The sequence below is a fragment of the Centruroides sculpturatus genome, unplaced genomic scaffold (genome assembly GCF_000671375.1).
Source record: "Centruroides sculpturatus isolate CEXI.00-Female unplaced genomic scaffold, Cexi_2.0 scaffold29, whole genome shotgun sequence".
NCBI lineage: Eukaryota > Metazoa > Arthropoda > Arachnida > Scorpiones > Buthidae > Centruroides > Centruroides sculpturatus.
The window spans coordinates 596,362-617,131 of record NW_019384296.1 but is presented as its reverse complement, the minus strand read 5'-3'; the positions used below and the strand labels follow the sequence as shown (position 1 = coordinate 617,131).

Genomic DNA, 20,770 nt, shown 5'->3' with positions numbered 1-20,770 from the left:
TTAGTGTTAATGTGTGTCGTCACAATTTAAATTATGAGCGAACAATACCTTTAAAAAGTTTATAATACTATATGGAAAATTATTATTGTATAGGCAGTGTACGATTAAAAATACCATATGAAAAATTCATCAAAGTTTTATTTTGATACGAAAATATTTATTACAATGTTTAAAAAAAACTGGTATACATTCAAAATATGAAGGTGACTAATGACAATTTCTTGTTTATCGCATGATGAATATTGCTATTTGAAAATATTTGAATAAACATCCATAATTTTTTAAATTATAGATTAAAGCACAAGTTTTATAAAACGAACGCATTAATAGCATAATAACCCAATAATACATATAATTTATTCAGCAAATAAACTCATTACATATTTATTTCACACACCTACGTTCCGACAAGTGGAACTTTTTTTTTTTAATGCACACAACAAAATATTTCGACAAATCCAAGTGGTCAACTGTAACAAACCTTTTAAGATTTAAGAATACAAAATAAAAACGAGAAAAATTAGAAACGCAAATGATGATGATTATTATTTTTTTAAAGTTATTTCTTTATTTTCCCACTCTTCTTACGAGCATTAACAGCACTACCTTTCGCAGGTGATCTAGAGTTCTTTGACTGATTACGAACTTTAGATTTGGATTTAGTTTGTCGAGCATAATCGGCGTAGATCTTTTTAGGCGATACTAATGGTAATTTTACTAACAATTTCTTTTTTTCCGCGGCTGATTTCGCTTCATTCGTATTACTTTTCTTCCTTTTAGATGACGACACGGGTGAGGTCAGAGCTTTACGTTTCTGGGGACGTTTCGTACTTTTCATTGCACGCTTTGACGGCGTCCGATTATCATTGTCGCTTTTCTTTTGGGGATTAAAATCGAATTCTTCTGCTTTTAAATTCGATTTCGAACGTTTCAGGTAAGTACTCAATTCTGTTCTAGAACGGAATCTTTTCCCGTTTGGATTAAAGATATATACATCATATCTTCCAGCAGTTTTTCCAGTTCTTCTCTGGACAACTTTTCTACTCCAACCATTGGGAAGTGAAGACGCTTCTACCAAAATTGAAGATTCTGAATCAATCCCTACTGTTTTTTTATCTTTTGCACCCTTCTTCGAATTACCTTTTCTTTCTGCCTTATTTTCCGATGAATCTTCTTCAATAGATTCCTCCTCTTTCAATTCTTTTGTTTTCTCATCTTCGTGATCACTACCTTTATCAGAGCCTTCCGCCGAACTCAGATGGTTAGTTTCATCATCAACATTCTCGTCGTCTAAAGACGTAGTTTTCGCGTCCTTTTCTTTATTTTGCTTATTTAACTCAGTCTGTTTACTGTTTGGCATGATTATAAACTTAAAAAACGTACTAAAAATGATACTAATCGCTCAACTCAACTTACGATTCTCTTCCAAATCATCCACAAATGACAACTGAAAATTCAAATTCATGCGTCCAATCAGAAAGCAATAAAATTTCGTTTATTCTCTAATATTAACTATTTCTTCAATTTTATTTTCTTATATATAATTAATAATCGATATATTTATTAATAACAATAAAAATTTTATGATAAATACGTAGTTAAATATTTAAAATGAAAATCTTGCGAGTGACGTCACACAATTGACCAATAAGAAGTTATGTTTACATTAAGGAACAGTTCGTTCTGATGGCCGCCATGTTTGATTATTTTTTGGTTTTAGATTTCGAAGCCACTTGCCATCGTCATACTAAATTAAACCCTCAAGTACGACTAATTTTCGAATTAAAGTTTTTCTTATTTATTCAAATATATTATCACACAATTAATTATTTTCCTTTTAATTTATTTTGTTTTTAATATATTTATTTACAATTGTTAGTTTCATCTTTAAATAAGATATTTAAATGATTACAATGGTTTATTAAAAAATAAAAATTAAATAAAAACAACCACCCAAATGATTTTAGCAGCATGATGAAGGCTACTCCAAGATGTGAAGAAAGAAACAGCATCTTTAGGGCATTAAAAGTATTTAAACAAAAGCTTAAAGAGCACTGTTTAAGTGCTCTTTAAGCTTTTGTTTAAATACTTTTCTTCACTATGACAGAGGTATACAAGGGGGAGATAACACACTTGATAATTCAAGCTTTATGCAATCTCAACATTAGAAACACTTTCAAAACAAGCAAGTGCAATGTTGTTTCTATTAAGACAACCATCATGCTTATGTTAATACAATATCCGAGTATTGTTTCTACTATTATACCCTATGTTTACAGTTTTCAGGCTGAATTCACTGTTTCTAGTTGTAATGCAATAAACTCCTAATTTCTATGAGGGAAATTTATTAATTGAATATATAAAAATGACAGTTAAATAGCTTTCAAGAAGTTTGGGTTATTTCATTTATCTTCAGAAAAGCAAAAATGAACAAGTACATATTAAAAAATTCTTGAAAATTCTGTAATCTTGCTTCTGCAGGTGTATAGAAACTCTTATTAGTAATTTGGTGAACCAAAATATAGTTTAATTATATTTATTTTGCTTGATTATACGTATTTTTTAGAAAAAGAAAGTTTATTTTTGCTCCTGTCAAACATTATTAATGATTTTTATAGTTTCAATGGTGCTGAATCCAAATTTGACAACAGAATTGATCTAACACCCTCCACTCTTAACAGAAATGAGGTTTTTGAAGGAAAACATTTTCTGTTTAAAGTGTCATTTATTGGCTATACATATTGATAATTGGCTAATTAGATACAAACAGATTTATATTAATTACTCCTTTTTCATAATTCTATACACTTAAAACTGAAATACTTAACAACATATTTTCTTCCTTTTATATTCTTCTTAAGTGTGTCATTGTAGAGTCCAGCAGTAATTCACTAACATGTTCTTGTTCCACCTTCCACTTTTACTGCTTTTCCATTTGAGAAAGAAACTGATGAAACCTTTCTCCATGTTCATCAGAAACGGCTCCTAGGTTGGCAGGAAAAATATCTAAATGGGAATGCAGAAAATGCATCTTGAATGACATATTACAACCCAGTGTTTAGTAGTATATTACTAATCTCTCTACAATTTTCTTGTATTTGTTAGCTCATACATTATCCAAAAATTCTTGCTCACATTTTTGAATGCATCCCATGCTGTCCTTTCCATTGGCTTAAGTTTTTCCTTGAAACTAGGATCTTTCAAAATCTGTCTTACTTGGGAATCAACAAAAATTCCCTTCTCTATTTTTACATCACTCAGATGGGAAAACTTTTGCTTCAGATATGCAAAGCCATCAGAAACAGCTCCTAGGTTGGCAGGAAAACCTTTTCCTTCTCTGTTCATACTTTTTAAAGTTTTTCATCAAACCAAGCTTCATATGAAGAGGAGGTAAGAGGATTTTAGTTTTCTCTGCCAGAGCAGGAAAAGCAATATGAAAATGTTGTATATTTGTTTGCTATGTGATTGGGCCACTTTTTACCAAGTAGTGACTGGTTCTTGTTTAATTGTCCCATTCAGTTTCACACTCAGAATATAATTTTGGGGGAGGCTGAGTTGAACAAATGAAAACTTTTACTGTAAATTCAGTAAAATTCATTAGGTAATTATAAAAATTTATTTAAAGAATGAAGTCCAGTTTTCTTTTCTTTTTTAGAAAGCTCTTGAATTACTTCAGTCATGGTTACATTAATCTCTCTGTGTATATATAGCAAAGTCAGTCTGTTCCTACTTAATTGTACTGTGAGTGAGTACATGAAAATTCGAATTTCCCTTCTTTTCTGACTTATGGAGGCATAAAACCTTCTGAACTCTAAAACATTTATTAAATGAAATAGAATTAAAAATGAAAAGTTAGAAAAGCAAACCAGTTTTTTCTTAGAGAAATCTTTTTTAATACATCATATTTATCCCTAAATGCATTTTGCCAGTACACTGGCCTATTCAGTAGGGCTCCAAAATATACAATACAATTCAGTTTGCCAATCACAATAATGGTAATGAATTGTGATTGGCAAACCGAATTGTATTGTACTGTCATCCATCCATCATAACAGTTTCCATATCTGTCTTTCTGGATATGGAAACCTTAGGGGCAGGAGGCCCTGATTAACTATATATAAACTAATGATGCAAACCAGAAGTCGCGTTGTTTCAATTCAAAAATTTTCCCCTGAAAGATGTTAGATAGATGACTCGCATGACTCTATTGTTAAAGGAAAAGTATGATGTACAGGGGCAATCTACTACTAATTTGAGATGGAGAGCATATATTTTAAATTAACTAAAGTAAAAATATAATCAAAAATTGTAGCTCAGATAATTGCTTAAATTGCAATAAATAATTGCTTGATTTTATTTAATTTTTATTTTTGGAATACTCAAAGTTATATATTTACTTTTAATAAATTATTATATTCATTCAGGTATCTTATTTAATTTGTAATGTTTATCTGATTTGTTTTTATATTTTTAATGTAACCTGAAGATGATCTATTAAATAGATATAAAACTTTAGATTTTAAAACAATTTCTTGCTGTTTTTATTGTGTATGCTTAAAATTATCTTAAAAAAGTATAAATTCCTTTTTACTTATATATTCAAAAGTAATTCATAGATTTAATTAAACATGCAAAACATTTATACCGTTTGTAGTCATATAATAGAGTAAAACATACATGAAGCAATAATATTAAGGCTACCAGAAAGTCTTTTTGTTTTTATTATAAAACTTAGCATGAAATGAATAAAAAGGTAAGTCTATTTAATCAATGATATAATTGCCATCATTTTCAGACTTTTTTCCATATTTCAACTAGCTTTTCTATTCTCTCTGTGTAAAACTTTTTGACTTAGACTTGGAATACTGAACTAATTCATTTTTAAAATCTTCATAAGCATTAAATATTTTCCCTGTAAGAAGTGCTGAAGCAATTAAAGCAAATGATAATCAGATGGTGCAATATCTGGAGAATAAGCAGAATGAGGAAGAGCTTCCCATCCTAAATGTCTAATTTTTTGTTGAGTGATTTTTGATGTGTGGGCTCTTGCATTGTCACATTAAAGGATGGTTCCTTTTCTGTTTGAAACTGTAGTTAGCTTGATTGATGTGGATTCATATAAGTGGTCCAATTGTTGCAATAAAGATCTGAAGTAATCATTTGACCCAGTTTTAACAGTTCAAAGTGTACCAAACCAGAGATATTCCACTACACTTAAAAAAGCACCTGTTTTCTGTGTACATTTTGTTTTGAAATTATTTTTGATGTTTCTCCAACAGAACAATCACTGCTTTTTCTTATGTGGATTATCATATATCACCCATTTTTCATCTCCAGTGATGATATGTTCAGGAAAAGGTTCATTTGCAAGTCTCAATAGCAAAGAACTGCAGACAGAAATTCACTCAAATTTTTATTCATCAGTTATTAAGTGTGGAACACATTTCCATGCTTTGTGTGAGGCGGGAGATTTCCTTCACACAAAGCAAAAATAATGATTATATGTGATATTGTTATTGTCTCCATTGCCATCTGGACTGCCGAGCAGTAACAATAAATGACATGTAGGAATGGTTGAGGCAGAGATCATTTACAAACAACACAACCTGTTTATTAGACAATTAACTTACAAATAGTTCTATAGTCATGAAGGGTTGAAGTCCTTGTATACTTTGGCATGTAGTCTTCAAAGAAGAAGAGGAAAGTCCAGCGATGAGAGTGGTTTCCTATTGCTGACTGGATGTTTCATTCAAAGTCTATTTCTTGAATAGGAAACCATGTCTGGTGAATGCAGATCAGAATTTCCAAAGATTCTCTTAACTGAGGTCTGTAACATTCGGAGGATATGTCTGCAAAGGACGAAGATAGAACCTTACGGGAAGCACCCCAATGAGGGACATAGCCTCTTGGGATGCCACGGCAAAGAATGAAGTGTCTTTGTAGCCTGAGCTTAAATAGCTTTTCGTCTCACAAATCATCACTTTATTGATTATAAATCGTCTTTCTCTGTCACCATGTGAAATTGGACCAGATTGGTTCCTGAGAAAGGCAATTGTTTATTAATACAATTTGACACCGTCTTTCATTCAGTGTTGAACGAACCTTGTACCTTAACTAACATTCCCTTTTTTGTTCGTCTTGTATTATAAAAAATTTAATTTACTAATTTTTCTCTTTTTTACTGTGTAGTTTTAATATTAAAATATTTTTGTTTTCTCCCCTTTTCCTTTATAATTTAGTTTCCTTAATTTTAATTAATTGCAAAGATCAAGATTTGTTTTTGTTTAGCTATATGGTTAAAAGAATATGTTTCATCTCAGCCCAGGGCCTCATACTTTGTAGATCTTTCCAATTGCTTTCAAGTGTACTTGTGTTGTTGACCACAAAGCATCAATTTTGCTAGCAATCTCTTCAGTCAGGTGTCCGGGGTCTTTGACAATGACTTTCAAAACATTATTATCAATGATACTTTGTCTACCAGATCTAGCCCTATCTTTCAGACTAAAATCACCCTTGCAAAATCTTGCAAACCATATCTGGCAAGTTCTTACTTGTATAGCTTCTTGATACATGCTGTTGATATTTCTTGATACTTCTGTTGCTTTTGATGCATGATGAAATTCAAACAGCATACAATGAAGTATGTGTTCTTTACTTGATTCAAATTCTACCATTTTTGGGCTGCAGTTTTCAAAACTTGTAGACCTATAAATTCCCACTGGTGTCCATTTGTCTGTCCTTTCTTAATCTTGAAAATGGAATTAGGCAGAATGAAAGTCAAGACTAGATAACAGCTTAGGGGCAGTTGGCCCCAATTAACTATATATACTGTATTTACTCGTATATAGGACAAGATGTGAGTTTAGAGATCAAAATAAAGAAAATTACATTTATTAATACAATTCTAATTTTATTTTGATTAATTGCGTGTGAAATATCAAATGCAGGTAAATGCACACATTGTCCCACAAAAATTACTGACATTTTAAACTTTAAGGAAAAATCTTGTAAAATTGATACCATAATTTATTCATGTAAAGCTGGACAATCAGAAACCTTTTTTGCCAATTCTTAACAGTCAAATTCACTCTGTCGATTACACTTATGAGTTTCTCCGAATTCTGATTTCCGAATAATCATCTGTTTTCACGTGGGAATGGATTAAAACTTATATCAGGCTCCCGTGTGATTTTGGAATTTCAATCTGGAATTTAATTCAAAACCTTTGCTTTTCATATTGCTATTCATCTTTACTCCTGACAATATACAAGAATGATTGAAACAACTCAGATAACATACTTATGTTTTTAAATACAAAAAAATCCCGCATCTGGTAAAAAATGTGAATACACGGTTCACAAAAATTATTTGCAAAAACGCAAAGAATCTTTCTGTCATGCGTATAGGAGGACGACCTAGGAATTTGAAGCCATAATAAATTAATAAAAACCTCGTCTTATATGCAAGTAAATATGGTAAACTTCTGGTTAGGACTGAATTTTCTTCTGAACAGAGTTAGATAGATGTCCAGCATTGTTAACAGGAGAAGTATGATGTACAGGGACAAGACTATTAAAATTGAGAGCATTGTGATAAAAAATTACAGTCTGGCATTATGACAATGTTACAATAAATAATTGCCTGTGTAAAGATAAGTTTGATTTTGATGAAAGTTGGTATACACAATAAAGAAATGTTAAATAATCTGGAATTTAAATTAATTCTAGATTAAAATTAAGAATCTGTACTATAACCATAGAAATTGAAGGGTTTAAAAAACAAAAAGACTTTCTGGTACTCTTGATAGAATGCTTAAATAATTTCAATATTCAATATTAATTTATCATCATGTGTTTTTAAGTTTTAATATATCAATTTAACTGAAAATTTTTATAGGAAATAATTGAATTTCCAGTAATAAAAGTAAATGGGAAAACTTTTGAAACTGAATCAGAATTTCATGAATATGTACAACCGTACATCAATAAGAAACTTTCATCTTTCTGTACTGAGGTAATAATTTGAATTTTAATTAATTTATTTTTAAATTAAATTATAAATTCATTTCTAAATTTTAATATAACATTATTAAAGTACACAGCATTAAAAAAAAATTTGTATTATAGAAGAAATTTATTTTAAAGCAATATGAAGTGCATTTTTAAAAAATATACTCAATATGTGTCTTTATAACCTTCATACACTTTTTGTAAATGTAGTGCCTTTTTTTATTTGTATTCAACAGAGTAAATGGGAATTTACATCTTTATTGGTGATAGTAAAAATATTACTAATTTCACACTGATACCTTTAAATGCAATATATTTTAATTATACTTTAATACTTTTGGTTATTTTTAACGACTTTCTTCAAAGAAGAAAAATACATTCTAAGTATAGAACAATGCTATCAATGTAGAACTTATTAATTCAATCTGAAAACTAACATATTAGCATGTAATTTTGCAAATTCAAATGTGCATGCTGAATGTCTGTAATTCTTGTAAAAATACTGTCAAAAATTTACAGTAAAATAAATACAATAAAAATACAGTAAAACTTCTCCAGGGGCGGAAAAAACTTTGTGTTACAGACAATTTGAGTTAGAGAACAATAGAGTGAAAAATGCCAATTCTGAATAGATTTTATTTTTACATTTCTTGCATTATAAAAAAATCTTTGATGGTTATTTTTTTTTGTTTTAAAAAGCCTGTGTAATGCCTTTCAGCAAAATGTTCAGTGTAACTAACAGAATCTAATAGTTTTGTAGGTACATTTTGTTGAGAGAAAGCAAGAGGACCTTTCGTTTTGGAGGGGAACATTGTTTGCAATCAGGTGTTGGACAGTAGATATAACTAATTGTCTGAAAATTTCATAGAAATCTGATAATTGGGATCACTTTGAATAGAATAAATATTAAAATTTGAGTCGAAAGTTGAAAGTAATATAAACTAGTGTCAGGGGACCATGGAAAACTTTGACTTGGAGAAAATTTCAGTTATGGGAATTTAAGTTGATGTTAAATCCTTATGCTATTCCATAGAGACCTACTGAATGCTTCATTTTCTTAGAGTTAAAGAAATATTTGTGTTACAGATGTTTGAGTTAGAGAAATTTTACTGTATAATAAAAACAATAGTATAGGCTTAATATAAATTAATAAATATGTGTATAGAATTAAACTCCATAAATATGAATAAATAAATAAATAAATCTTATATCTCTTAGTATCATATTATTAGGTTGTTCGGAAAGTAATTTCGTTTTTTTTTACCACTAGACGGATTAGTCGTATTTTTCCCGCCATTTTTATTCTAAACCATATTATCATTATATGTTTTGACAGCTAGCATTTTAAGGCTTATTTGTAAAAAATTTTGTTTGATTTTGTGCAATTGTTTATTTTTTATGTCCCATCAAATATGGAAGATCAAAAGCTGCATCTTCGGCATATTTTGCTTTTTTGTTACCAAAAAGGTAAGAATACTGTTCAAGCGAGAAAAAAATTGTGTGATGTGCATGGGGAAGATGTATTGACAGAACGACAGTGCCAAAACTGGTTTACAAAATTTTGTTCTGGCAATTTCAATATTGAAGATGCACCACGTTCTAGATAACCAGTTGAAGCCAATGAAAACAAAATAAAGGTATTGATTGAAGCAAACTGCCGAATAACAACACGTGAAATCACTAAGCGATTAAATTTGTCAAATTGAACTGTTTATGATTACTTGAAACAAATTGGTTTCGTTACAAAGCTCGATATGTAAGTTCCACATGTTCTTAAGGAGAGATGCTATCTTTGGTGGGCTTTTAAGAAAAATTTTTTTGGAGCTTTTACCAGACAATATAACAATTGATTCAAAATTGTACTGCCATCCAGTAAACAAATTGAGTAATATCATTAAACAGAAAAGGCAGCCAGAATTGATCAACAAAACAGGTGTAGTGTTTTACCATGATAATATCAAATTTCACACAAGTTTGGTAACTTGTCAGAAACTATTATAACTTAGATGGGACATACTATCACATCAACCATATTTGCCAGATCGAGCACACTCAGATTATTACTTGTTCTAGTCTATACAAATTTTTTTTTAACTTTAAGACATTTACTTGAAATGACAATGTCAAAAATCACTTGGATCAGTTTTTTGTAAGCAACGATCAAAACTTTTATGAATGTGAAATCATGCTACTACCAGAAATGATGACAACAAATATTTGACCAAAATGGTTGATAAATAATTCAACAAAATATTTATTTATTATAAAAATATTGTGTTTTTTTCCACGGAAAAAAAAAATTACTTTCCGAACAACCCAACAGTAGTGCTTTCCATACTCTTGATATTGCATTGCAGTCTCTCCTTTTGAGTTGCTTTATAAATTTTCCAAGCTTCAGAGCATTTTATCTGCCTCTTCTGTATTTTCTGTATTATTTTAGCTTGGTTCCATGCCACTGAGATGGAGGTGGGAGGTGGGGTCACCTCTGTGAAGGTCCGAAACCCTTTTTCTGTTTTAGATCAGTATAAATCTAGGAATTTTCCCAGTAAAAGAGAAAAGGGGGACTTCTACGATCAATGACCGAGATGCTCTCCTCGAATAAGAAAAAAAAGACAGTGTTAAAATATCAATAAGAGAAATCATCTCTATTTGTTTAACGGTTATTCTATAGACGTAGTATCAACAAGAAGGGAATAAGAGATATTTCTTATCACCTCTTGGTTGCACGTAACACGTGGTTACGACGATAAATCGCCTTGTTAATAGTCAAACTCGACGTTTGATATAAACAATAACTAGATAGTTGACCAGGTTAAAGAAATTATTGTCAAATGATTGTTAATTTATGGATGAGAGCCATCAAACCTATAGGAATTTATATCATAAAATCATATCATTTTGACACCAATAACAATAAATTAAACAAACTTCGCTGAGTCATTTGTCCGAACTAGCTAGATCCAAATATCAACACACTAGCAGGTGTGTGGATAAATCATTAATAACATCATAGTTCTCACCCCCTCGAAATGGGTATAAAGAGGGCTCACGGCCAGTATTGGGGTGGCCTCCAACTTTGAAGGAAATAACGGATTGACAATCCTCATCGCTGACCGCCAAAGACGGACAACACGGTTAGATTCTACAAGCTACAACTTAGTAAGTAGACTTTCTCCCTTCTCTCAGGTGGACTAGGGCTAATTCCTAAATAGATTTTAAGAAGGATCAAAGAATATCCTCTATCGTAAATATACGAGATGTATGCCGGAAAACTGCCTATTGTAACCTCGGTTAGAGATTAGTAGNACTCCATAAAAGTGAATAAATAAATAAATAAATCTTATATCTCTTAGTATCATATTATTAGGTTGTTCGGAAAGTAATTTCGTTTTTTTTTACCACTAGACGGATTAGTCGTATTTTTCCCGCCATTTTTATTCTAAACCATATTATCATTATATGTTTTGACAGCTAGCATTTTAAGGCTTATTTGTAAAAAATTTTGTTTGATTTTGTGCAATTGTTTATTTTTTATGTCCCATCAAATATGGAAGATCAAAAGCTGCATCTTCGGCATATTTTGCTTTTTTGTTACCAAAAAGGTAAGAATACTGTTCAAGCGAGAAAAAAAATTGTGTGATGTGCATGGGGAAGATGTATTGACAGAACGACAGTGCCAAAACTGGTTTACAAAATTTTGTTCTGGCAATTTCAATATTGAAGATGCACCATGTTCTAGATAACCAGTTGAAGCCAATGAAAACAAAATAAAGGTATTGGTTGAAGCAAACTGCCGAATAACAACACGTGAAATCACTAAGCGATTAAATTTGTCAAATTGAACTGTTTATGATTACTTGAAACAAATTGGTTTCGTTACAAAGCTCGATATGTAAGTTCCACATGTTCTTAAGGAGAGATGCTATCTTTGGTGGGCTTTTAAGAAAATTTTTTTTGGAGCTTTTACCAGACAATATAACAATTGATTCAAAATTGTACTGCCATCCAGTAAACAAATTGAGTAATATCATTAAACAGAAAAGGCGGCCAGAATTGATCAACAAAACAGGTGTAGTGTTTTACCATGATAATATCAAATTTCACACAAGTTTGGTAACTTGTCAGAAACTATTATAACTTAGATGGGACATACTATCACATCAACCATATTTGCCAGATCGAGCACACTCAGATTATTACTTGTTCTAGTCTATACAAATTTTTTTTTAACTTTAAGACATTTACTTGAAATGACAATGTCAAAAATCACTTGGATCAGTTTTTTGTAAGCAACGATCAAAACTTTTATGAATGTGAAATCATGCTACTACCAGAAATGATGACAACAAATATTTGACCAAAATGGTTGATAAATAATTCAACAAAATATTTATTTATTATAAAAATATTGTGTTTTTTTCCACGGAAAAAAAAAAATTACTTTCCGAACAACCCAACAGTAGTGCTTTCCATACTCTTGATATTACATTGCAGTCTCTCCTTTTGAGTTGCTTTATAAATTTTCCAAGCTTCAGAGCATTTTATCTGCCTCTTCTGTATTTTCTGTATTATTTTAGCTTGGTTCCATGCCACTGAGATGGAGGTGGGAGGTGGGGTCACCTCTGTGAAGGTCCAAAACCCTTTTTCTGTTTTAGATCAGTATAAATCTAGGAATTTTCCCAGTAAAAGAGAAAAGGGGGACTTCTACGGTCAATGACCGAGACGCTCTCCTCGAATAAGAAAAAAAAAGAGAGTGTTAAAATATCAATAAGAGAAATCATCTCTATTTGTTTAACGGTTATTCTATAGACAACAAGAAGGGAATAAGAGATATTTCTTATCACCTCTTGGTTGCACGTAACACGTGGTTACGACGATAAATCGCCTTGTTCATAGTCAAACTCGACGTTTGATATAAACAATAACTAGATAGTTGACCAGGTTAAAGAAATTATTGTCAAATGATTGTTAATTTATGGATGAGAGCCATCAAACCTATAGGAATTTATATCATAAAATCATATCATTTTGACACCAATAACAATAAATTAAACAAACTTCGCTGAGTCATTTGTCCGAACTAGCTAGATCCAAATATCAACACACTAGCAGGTGTGTGGATAAATCATTAATAACATCATAGTTCTCACCCCCTCGAAATGGGTATAAAGAGGGCTCACGGCCAGTATTGGGGTGGCCTCCAACTTTGAAGGAAATAACGGATTGACAATCCTCATCGCTGACCGCCAAAGACGGACAACACGGTTAGATTCTACAAGCTACAACTTAGTAAGTAGACTTTCTCCCTTCTCTCAGGTGGACTAGGGCTAATTCCTAAATAGATTTTAAGAAGGATCAAAGAATATCCTCTATCGTAAATATACGAGATGTATGCCGGAAAACCGCCTATTGTAACCTCGGTTAGAGATTAGTAGTATTTTTAATTATTGTAACCCTTTCAAATATATCATTAGTTAATTAAATATATATATATGTTATCTTAAAAATGTGTGTTTACTCGTACTCGGTCAACACCTTGTCGACTTATCCGCGACCTCCCACTCGATTTTTGCCCTCTTAAATTGCCATCCACTGACCCTGTGAGCGGGACTCACCTCCCCGTTGTTGGAAAATGGTTTAGGCTTTGATGCATAAACCCCGATTCTCACACCTCCATCTTAGTAAAAAAGTAAAATTTTTAATGATGTTATGTGTCAGTTGAAAGAGTTGTAGAATTAAAACAGCTGAGGAGGACAAGATTGCTTTTTGTCATCAAGATGCATTCTATTCTTTTGCATGTTGCTAGGTTTAATTGTTGAATAAACATAGTCTAATATATGATAAGTTTGTTGTTGGTTATGTTTGAACCAAATGCTTAATTGATTACAGTAGATCCCCCTATAACATGGGTTCATATAACATGGATTTGTATAACATGGTGAAAAAATTGCGATCATGTTCATATGACATGCTAAAAGAGACTCATATAACACGGTAATACATCATCGCCGACTCGTGTCGCGACGGGATTGGTTGAATCTGGACCAATAGCAAACATTGCACAAACTGTTGAGTTTAAACAAGCAGCGGACCTACTAAAAAACCATTTATTATTTAACGGCCATAAAAATTATATTTCTATTAATGATGTCTCCAAAGTTCAGCAAATTTTTTGCAGAAAAATAACTTATCAGGAAACATGAGCCTGCCGTTCGATGAATCGCTCTGCAACAAAAACAAGCTTAAGCAATGGCGTCGTTGAACGGTGCACATGCAGTAAGTAATCCTACAATTTTTTGTTTATAGCATAGTTTATATGGAATATTCCCAAAAAATTATGTGTTTTGGAAATGTTGAGTCAAATTAGTCTAGAATTGGTTAATTTTATGGAAGAAAACCTGTCAAACTGCACAAGTGCCGGGCTGTGATTGGCTCATGTATTTAAGTGACTTGTACAACATGGAATTCATATAACATGGAACATATCTACCATGTTATAAGGGAGTCTACTATATTTAAAATGCAGACAAAAGGCATTTGATATATGAATATATGAGGGCGGTTTTTTTCAAGCTTTGATGGTCCATAAAATAAAGACAAGTGTAAATAACAAAATGAATTTATTACCAAAAGTTAGGTACAAACACAAGTACTTTTTGACATAATCACCATGAAGATTGAGGCATTTATCTATCTAAGCATGAGCTTTGAAATCCCCTCTTCATAAAATGTTGCCGGCAGTGATTGAGATGGGCCTTAATGTTGAAAATAGTAATTAGTCTCAAACCTCTGCCCTCCTAGCCACATTTTTAGTTCAGGAAAGAGGTGGAAGTTGCTCAGCACTAAATCGGGGCTGTACACTGGCACTGGTGTTTAAAAAGTTCCAAGCTAGGTGGAAGTCTGAAAGGTGAAAGACTTCAATCCTTTAATGTGTGAAAACTTCCATCTCTTTCCTGAACTGAAAACATGACTAGGAAGACAGAGGTTTGAGATTAATGATGATCTTCAAAACAACATTAAGGCCCATCTCAATTACTGGTGGNTGTAGTCCCTAAACTGCACAAGTGCCGGGCTGTGATTGGCTCATGTATTTAAGTGACTTGTACAACATGGAATTCATATAACATGGAACATATCTACCATGTTATAAGGGAGTCTACTATATTTAAAATGCAGACAAAAGGCATTTGATATATGAATATATGAGGGCGGTTTTTTCAAGCTTTGATGGTCCATAAAATAAAGACAAGTGTAAATAACAAAATGAATTTATTACCAAAAGTCAGGTACAAACACAAGTACTTTTTGACATAATCACCATGAAGATTGAGGCATTTATCTATCTAAGGATGAGCTTTGAAATCCCCTCTTCATAAAATGTTGCCGGCAGTGAGTGAGATGGGCCTTAATGTTGAAAATAGTAATTAGTCTCAAACCTCTGCCCTCCTAGCCACATTTTTAGTTCAGGAAAGAGGTGGAAGTTGCTCAGCACTAAATCGGGGCTGTACACTGGCACTGGTGTTTAAAAAGTTCCAAGCTAGGTGGAAGTCTGAAAGGTGAAAGACTTCAATCCTTTAATGTGTGAAAACTTCCATCTCTTTCCTGAACTGAAAACATGACTAGGAAGACAGAGGTTTGAGATTAATGATGATCTTCAAAACAACATTAAGGCCCATCTCAATTACTGGTGGCAACATTTTATGAAGAGAGGTTCAAAGTTCGTCCATAGATAGACAAATGCCTCAATCTTCACGGTGATTATGTTGAAAAGTAACTGTGTTTGTGCGTAACTTTTGGTAATAAATTCATTTTGTTACTTACACTTGTCTTTGTTTTATGGTTTGTAGGAGGTTGAAAAAAGATGCCTATGTATATCATACTATATGAACATTAATGCAAGTTGTAGAAGACATCAATGGTATGGTGGTAAACATGAACGGAATGCACAACTACAGCTGATGTAACAGAGTTATTAAAATTTTATAACATATCACTAATGAAGAACTCTAAGATATGGAATTTAACCTTTTTCTTCAAAATGAAGGACAGTAAACTACAAAGAGTGTTGAGTATTAAAGTTTTAGAATGAGCTTTATCATTCTGTAATAAATGCAAAAATATTTTAGAACATGATAAGGATTTTGATTCTTTGGGAGTTTATGCTGTAAGAAATTGTGAAAGTTTAATGAACTTCTATAAAGAAATTTTATAAATAAAACAGCAATAGCAAAGTATTTATGATGGATTTGAAAATGAAATCTAAGGCTTAAATATGGTTTAGAGGCAGTGTGGTGGAGTTGGTAAACAAATAGTTTGACTCCGACTCCAGCAAATTTGAAATGTGTGATTCTAACTCAACACTTTCCATTTTTTAAATGTCACACTACAATTAGGACAATGTAATTAAACGTTGTCCTAAACTTCCTCTATTTTTCTTTTTTATATTTTAAGTTGACTTAAAATTAGGTTAAAACTGAGGTTATGGTATTGTAAGTTAGCCTACTTTTAGGGGGAATCAGTTAATCCCGCATCAGAATGAACCTAAGGGCTGTTCGTATGTGAGTGGTGGTGGAAGAGACAAAGATGACAAGTGTCTAACAGTAAACCATTTATTGAAAACTTAAGATAACTTGCATAAGATCAATCTTAATTCGGTCTCAAGACCAGAAAACAGTTGCAAAGCTCGTTCAGAGATAAAGTTCCTTTCAGAGGATGTTGAGCTCTAGGTGAAGGATGGCTGAAGGCCCTGGGCTATGATTGTGTGGTGTTTGGTGGGAACTTAGAAAATGCAGGCATAAGTTGGTGACTTTGAATTGGCGACTTGGGGTATTCATAAGATATCTTCAATTGCTGTGTGATGAGATTTGGGTCTTAGTTGCAGTGCACAATTGACGAAAAACTGCTCCTTGACCTTGAGTTCCAGGGTTTTTATATGTTTTTCCTCTCCCTTTGCCTTTTTGCTTTTCCATTCATCCTTTCTCTTTCTTCCTGATTGGTCATTCTCCTATCTTCCAGATGAAAACCTGTGGCTGTGTGCCATATGTGTTTTATAGTTATGTACGTGTATTTTATATTTTTATTTTTATCTCTTTCTCCCTTCATAACTTTCATTCTTTGTTCTATTGTTTATCCTTCCTGGAATTTTTCTTACTCAAACTTTATTCCCATATATTGTTACAAGGAATTTTGTGAAACAAAAGAGGAGTATGCAGCCCGGAGGGCAATAGAGAGAAAGACGTGAGCCAGTTGGGATTCGAGCCATGGAAAAGACGGACATGAGTATCAGCTATTCCGGTATGTTTAGGCATCGTGTGGAATAGATGAGAGACGTGAGATAACGAGGAGGCAATCATTGAGAAACAATTGGATGATCTAAGGAACGAAAATGTGAATATTAGAACTTGGTAATTAATTTTGGAGTGGTGATAGCCGAAAACCCCCTATTTTCGATTTCAAGGAAAGACCCACGCAAAAGTGACCGTCTTAAAGATCCAAATACAGAATATTGGGTACTTATTTTCTCTATTTCCTCAATCTGTCCTATCTATCATATTCTGTAGTAATATAATTAGTTATAGGTTTTATTTTTGATTATTTTATGTTAATATAAGTGTGCTGTACCACGTGGCCGATGTTGTGAATTCTCGCGGAACTGATTTGGTAATTTCTTGTATCTAGTATGAATGATTTATTATAAGTGTGTTGCATGTTTGAATTGAGATTGCCTGGCATCTGATATATGAACCTGTATATGTGATCATAATAGAATAAATAAAGTGTTCTTTGTTCATCTACTATTTTAAGTATTTGTGAAAAGCTTCATTTTAACAAACCGAGACCTATTCGGTCGTGAGAAAGGTTTGCATCTGGAAGTTCCCCTGGCACCCTCCATGGGCTCTGACTGGGAGGTGTTGATGGAGCTTAAAAACCTACACTTGTATTTTACTCTGTTATTGACTTTTCCCAGACGTTTTAGAACTTAAATGACCTACCAGATGTCCTTTTGGTTATTAATCTCCCCTTTTCTTGATTTTTTAAACTCTGACACTTGTATACGAGCATCTTGTCAAAGCTCCCTCTCTCTCCTGGTCACCATTCCCCCACATTGTTCATCTTTGCATTGTGTTTATTTTGATATAAATATATAGTTTTCCCTTCTGTCTCTGTTTTAGATCACTAACACGATTTCTTGGTCTTGTTAGTGACTAAGAAATTTCCCGTCTTAGGAATTTTATAATTAGTTGTAATTTTGACTCGATTTTGGAACCTCGCAGTATATATGTATGATTTGTTTGAATTCCAATTAAAAGAAAGATTATAATCAGTTTTTTAAGCTAAAACACACAGTAATTAGGGAAAAAATTCCTCACATTAAATCACATTTAAGAAATCCTATAACCTTAAGACAGAAATAAAAATCATTGTAGATAATACAGTATTTTATGTATTAAGATAATAATCTTATATTATTCTAAAATTACAATTTTTAGTTAGTGTGACATCAATCTATGAAATTTTTCACAGACTTGGTGTGAGGTTTGCTGACCTGGAAAGGGGAGTTAGTTAAACTTGTGTCAGGATATACGAGGGGTTTACAATTGTATATGGGTAGTGGTAGACACATACTGACTTAGATACCTTTACAAATGAAACCTGTTTATTTTATATAAGAAGGGCTTATGAGGTGTTTTGGGAGATGCTCCTTCTGATGAATAACAAATCAATAGAGAGTCCACAAATGCTAATTTGTAGCTGTTGGAACCTTGTTGAGTCATTGAGATCCTGGAGCAGTGTCGTGAGTAGTCTGGCAGACAAAGGATGATTGGAAGCACAGACAGGAACGATGGCACACAAAGACAATAGGCATGCATGGGTTGCTTTGGATGGTACAAAATGACAGAAATCCACACTTTGTCCTTGAAATTTGTGGTTTTTATTAATTTCCATCCTTGATTGCTTATTTCAATTGGTCACTTATTCTTTCTTTCCAAGTGATTGATCACTCATTACTATGTGTAATGAGAACGCAACTTAGATCACAGGAGAGATCAAAATTGATATTTAATTCAATCCTAACCAGAGATGGTTGATCTTAGGACTTACATTCTTCTATTGTTTATAGTTCGCATCACATTTTCATACAAAAACTATTTCTAGCTTGTTTTGTTTTTTCTTTCAAAAAATTTTTTTAATACAAATTTTAGTGAGGTTTCAGACTTGTCCCGAGTCTCACAATGATAGGAAATTTTTGTGGCCCCAAGGTTAAAGAACACTGCACTAGATAACAGATCTGTGATTAGACATCATGGGGTGCTCACAAAAGATCTGTTTATATACAGTGTTTTTCATAAGTCACTTGCCTTACAAGATTGTGAGGAGAAGCATCAGAGGCAAGTATGTAGTGTACTGGATATATTTGAATTATTTCGGGTCTACAAATACTGACAAACAGAAATTAAATGCACAAAATTCATATGTGTGGTTGAATTACTTTCAACTAATGTAGACCCAGCTGCATAGTTCTGTAACTAATCAGCATGTTGTGAGGATTGAACTTGTTTGTTTTAATATTCAATATGCATATGATAGCAAGAACATAACACATTACTGATTGTTTTTAATGTTGTTTTTAGTTTTATTTAAATAAAATTAAACACAGCAATAATAAAAAATAACTAGTAATGTTTCATGTATTAAATAGAACAAGTTCAATTCTCACAACATATTTAGTTGTAAGTTACATAACTATACAGCTGGGCTACATTTGTTGATAGTGATTTGACCATAAACATGAATTTTGTGCAATTAATTTCTATTTAACAGTATTGTAGATCTGAAATGATGAATCATATAACTAATATACTATATACTTGCCTCTGATGCTTTGCTTACAATCACCTGATGCTTCTCTGCACAATCTATGGTATGTGACTTATGAAAAATCCTGTAATATATACTGTCTCTATTCTTCTTGATATACTGTTAAAAAATTTTAAATAGAAATTTCAGTTTCCATTATCAAATTATGTATTATTACATTTAATAATTATTTTCTTAAGAGAATAGACAAAGATGAATTGATAAAGATGACCAATTTTGAATTTTAGAGTTTTGCTTTGTTATGGTACTGTACTAATATTTCCCAAGATTTTATTCTCAAATGAGCTGTTTTTTAAACTAGATACAGGATTAATTCCAGACCTGATTCATTAATGCAATGGAGTACAGCCAATAACAGTACACCAATTGAAAGATTGTAACCACAAGTTTTTAATGCACTACAGATGTTTAATGTAGCATGTGGCTTCCTTCTGTGATCTTGGAAATATCAACATGATAGTCTATTTCAGACCAAACATAATGTAGAGTAGCATTTCTCAACCAGGGCAATGTCTTGACAATACAGTTGACTTGCCTTAAAACAAATACTGATAAAGCAAATTTTGCCATTGCCTTGGCAAAGCACCATTGTCACAATTTTAATTTTTATGTGATAAAGCAGATAAAAATTTTACCAGAATTCATTAAACCAAACTGTAAATTATCATCACAATCCCCAAGAAATAACCCTACTTCCAATAATTGTTGCTTTTACAGTTTTTGAAGTGAACAATTAAGTGGTACTGTAATAAATGTTCCATTTTGAGTAGAATAGATTTTCTTCTCCTAATAGAAAAAATGGGTTCAACCTCCTTTTATAGAGCAATTCAAACATCTGGTTTTAGGAGACCTTCCTACTAGGGTTTCTGAAACGGGATTCC

General features: G+C 32.1%; 2 protein-coding genes across 2 annotated transcripts in view; one reads left to right on the top strand and one right to left on the bottom strand.

Annotated features, from left to right (window-relative positions):
* Positions 1 to 335: 335 nt before the first annotated feature.
* Positions 336 to 1,499, bottom strand: LOC111623372 (methyl-CpG-binding protein 2-like). The gene has a single exon (XM_023365963.1). The coding sequence runs from the start codon at positions 1,358 to 1,360 to the stop codon at positions 560 to 562; it is 801 nt and encodes a 266-aa protein (XP_023221731.1). The 5' UTR covers positions 1,361 to 1,499; the 3' UTR covers positions 336 to 559.
* A 55-nt stretch (positions 1,500 to 1,554) lies between these two features.
* Positions 1,555 to 20,770, top strand: part of LOC111623455 (ERI1 exoribonuclease 3-like) — a 43,352-nt gene continuing 24,136 nt past the window's right edge. Inside the window, exons 1-2 of the mRNA XM_023366076.1 lie at positions 1,555 to 1,764; positions 7,897 to 8,013. Coding sequence (XP_023221844.1) covers positions 1,687 to 1,764; positions 7,897 to 8,013 — 195 coding nt within the window. The 5' untranslated portion in view covers positions 1,555 to 1,686. The remainder of the gene's footprint in view (positions 1,765 to 7,896; positions 8,014 to 20,770) is intronic.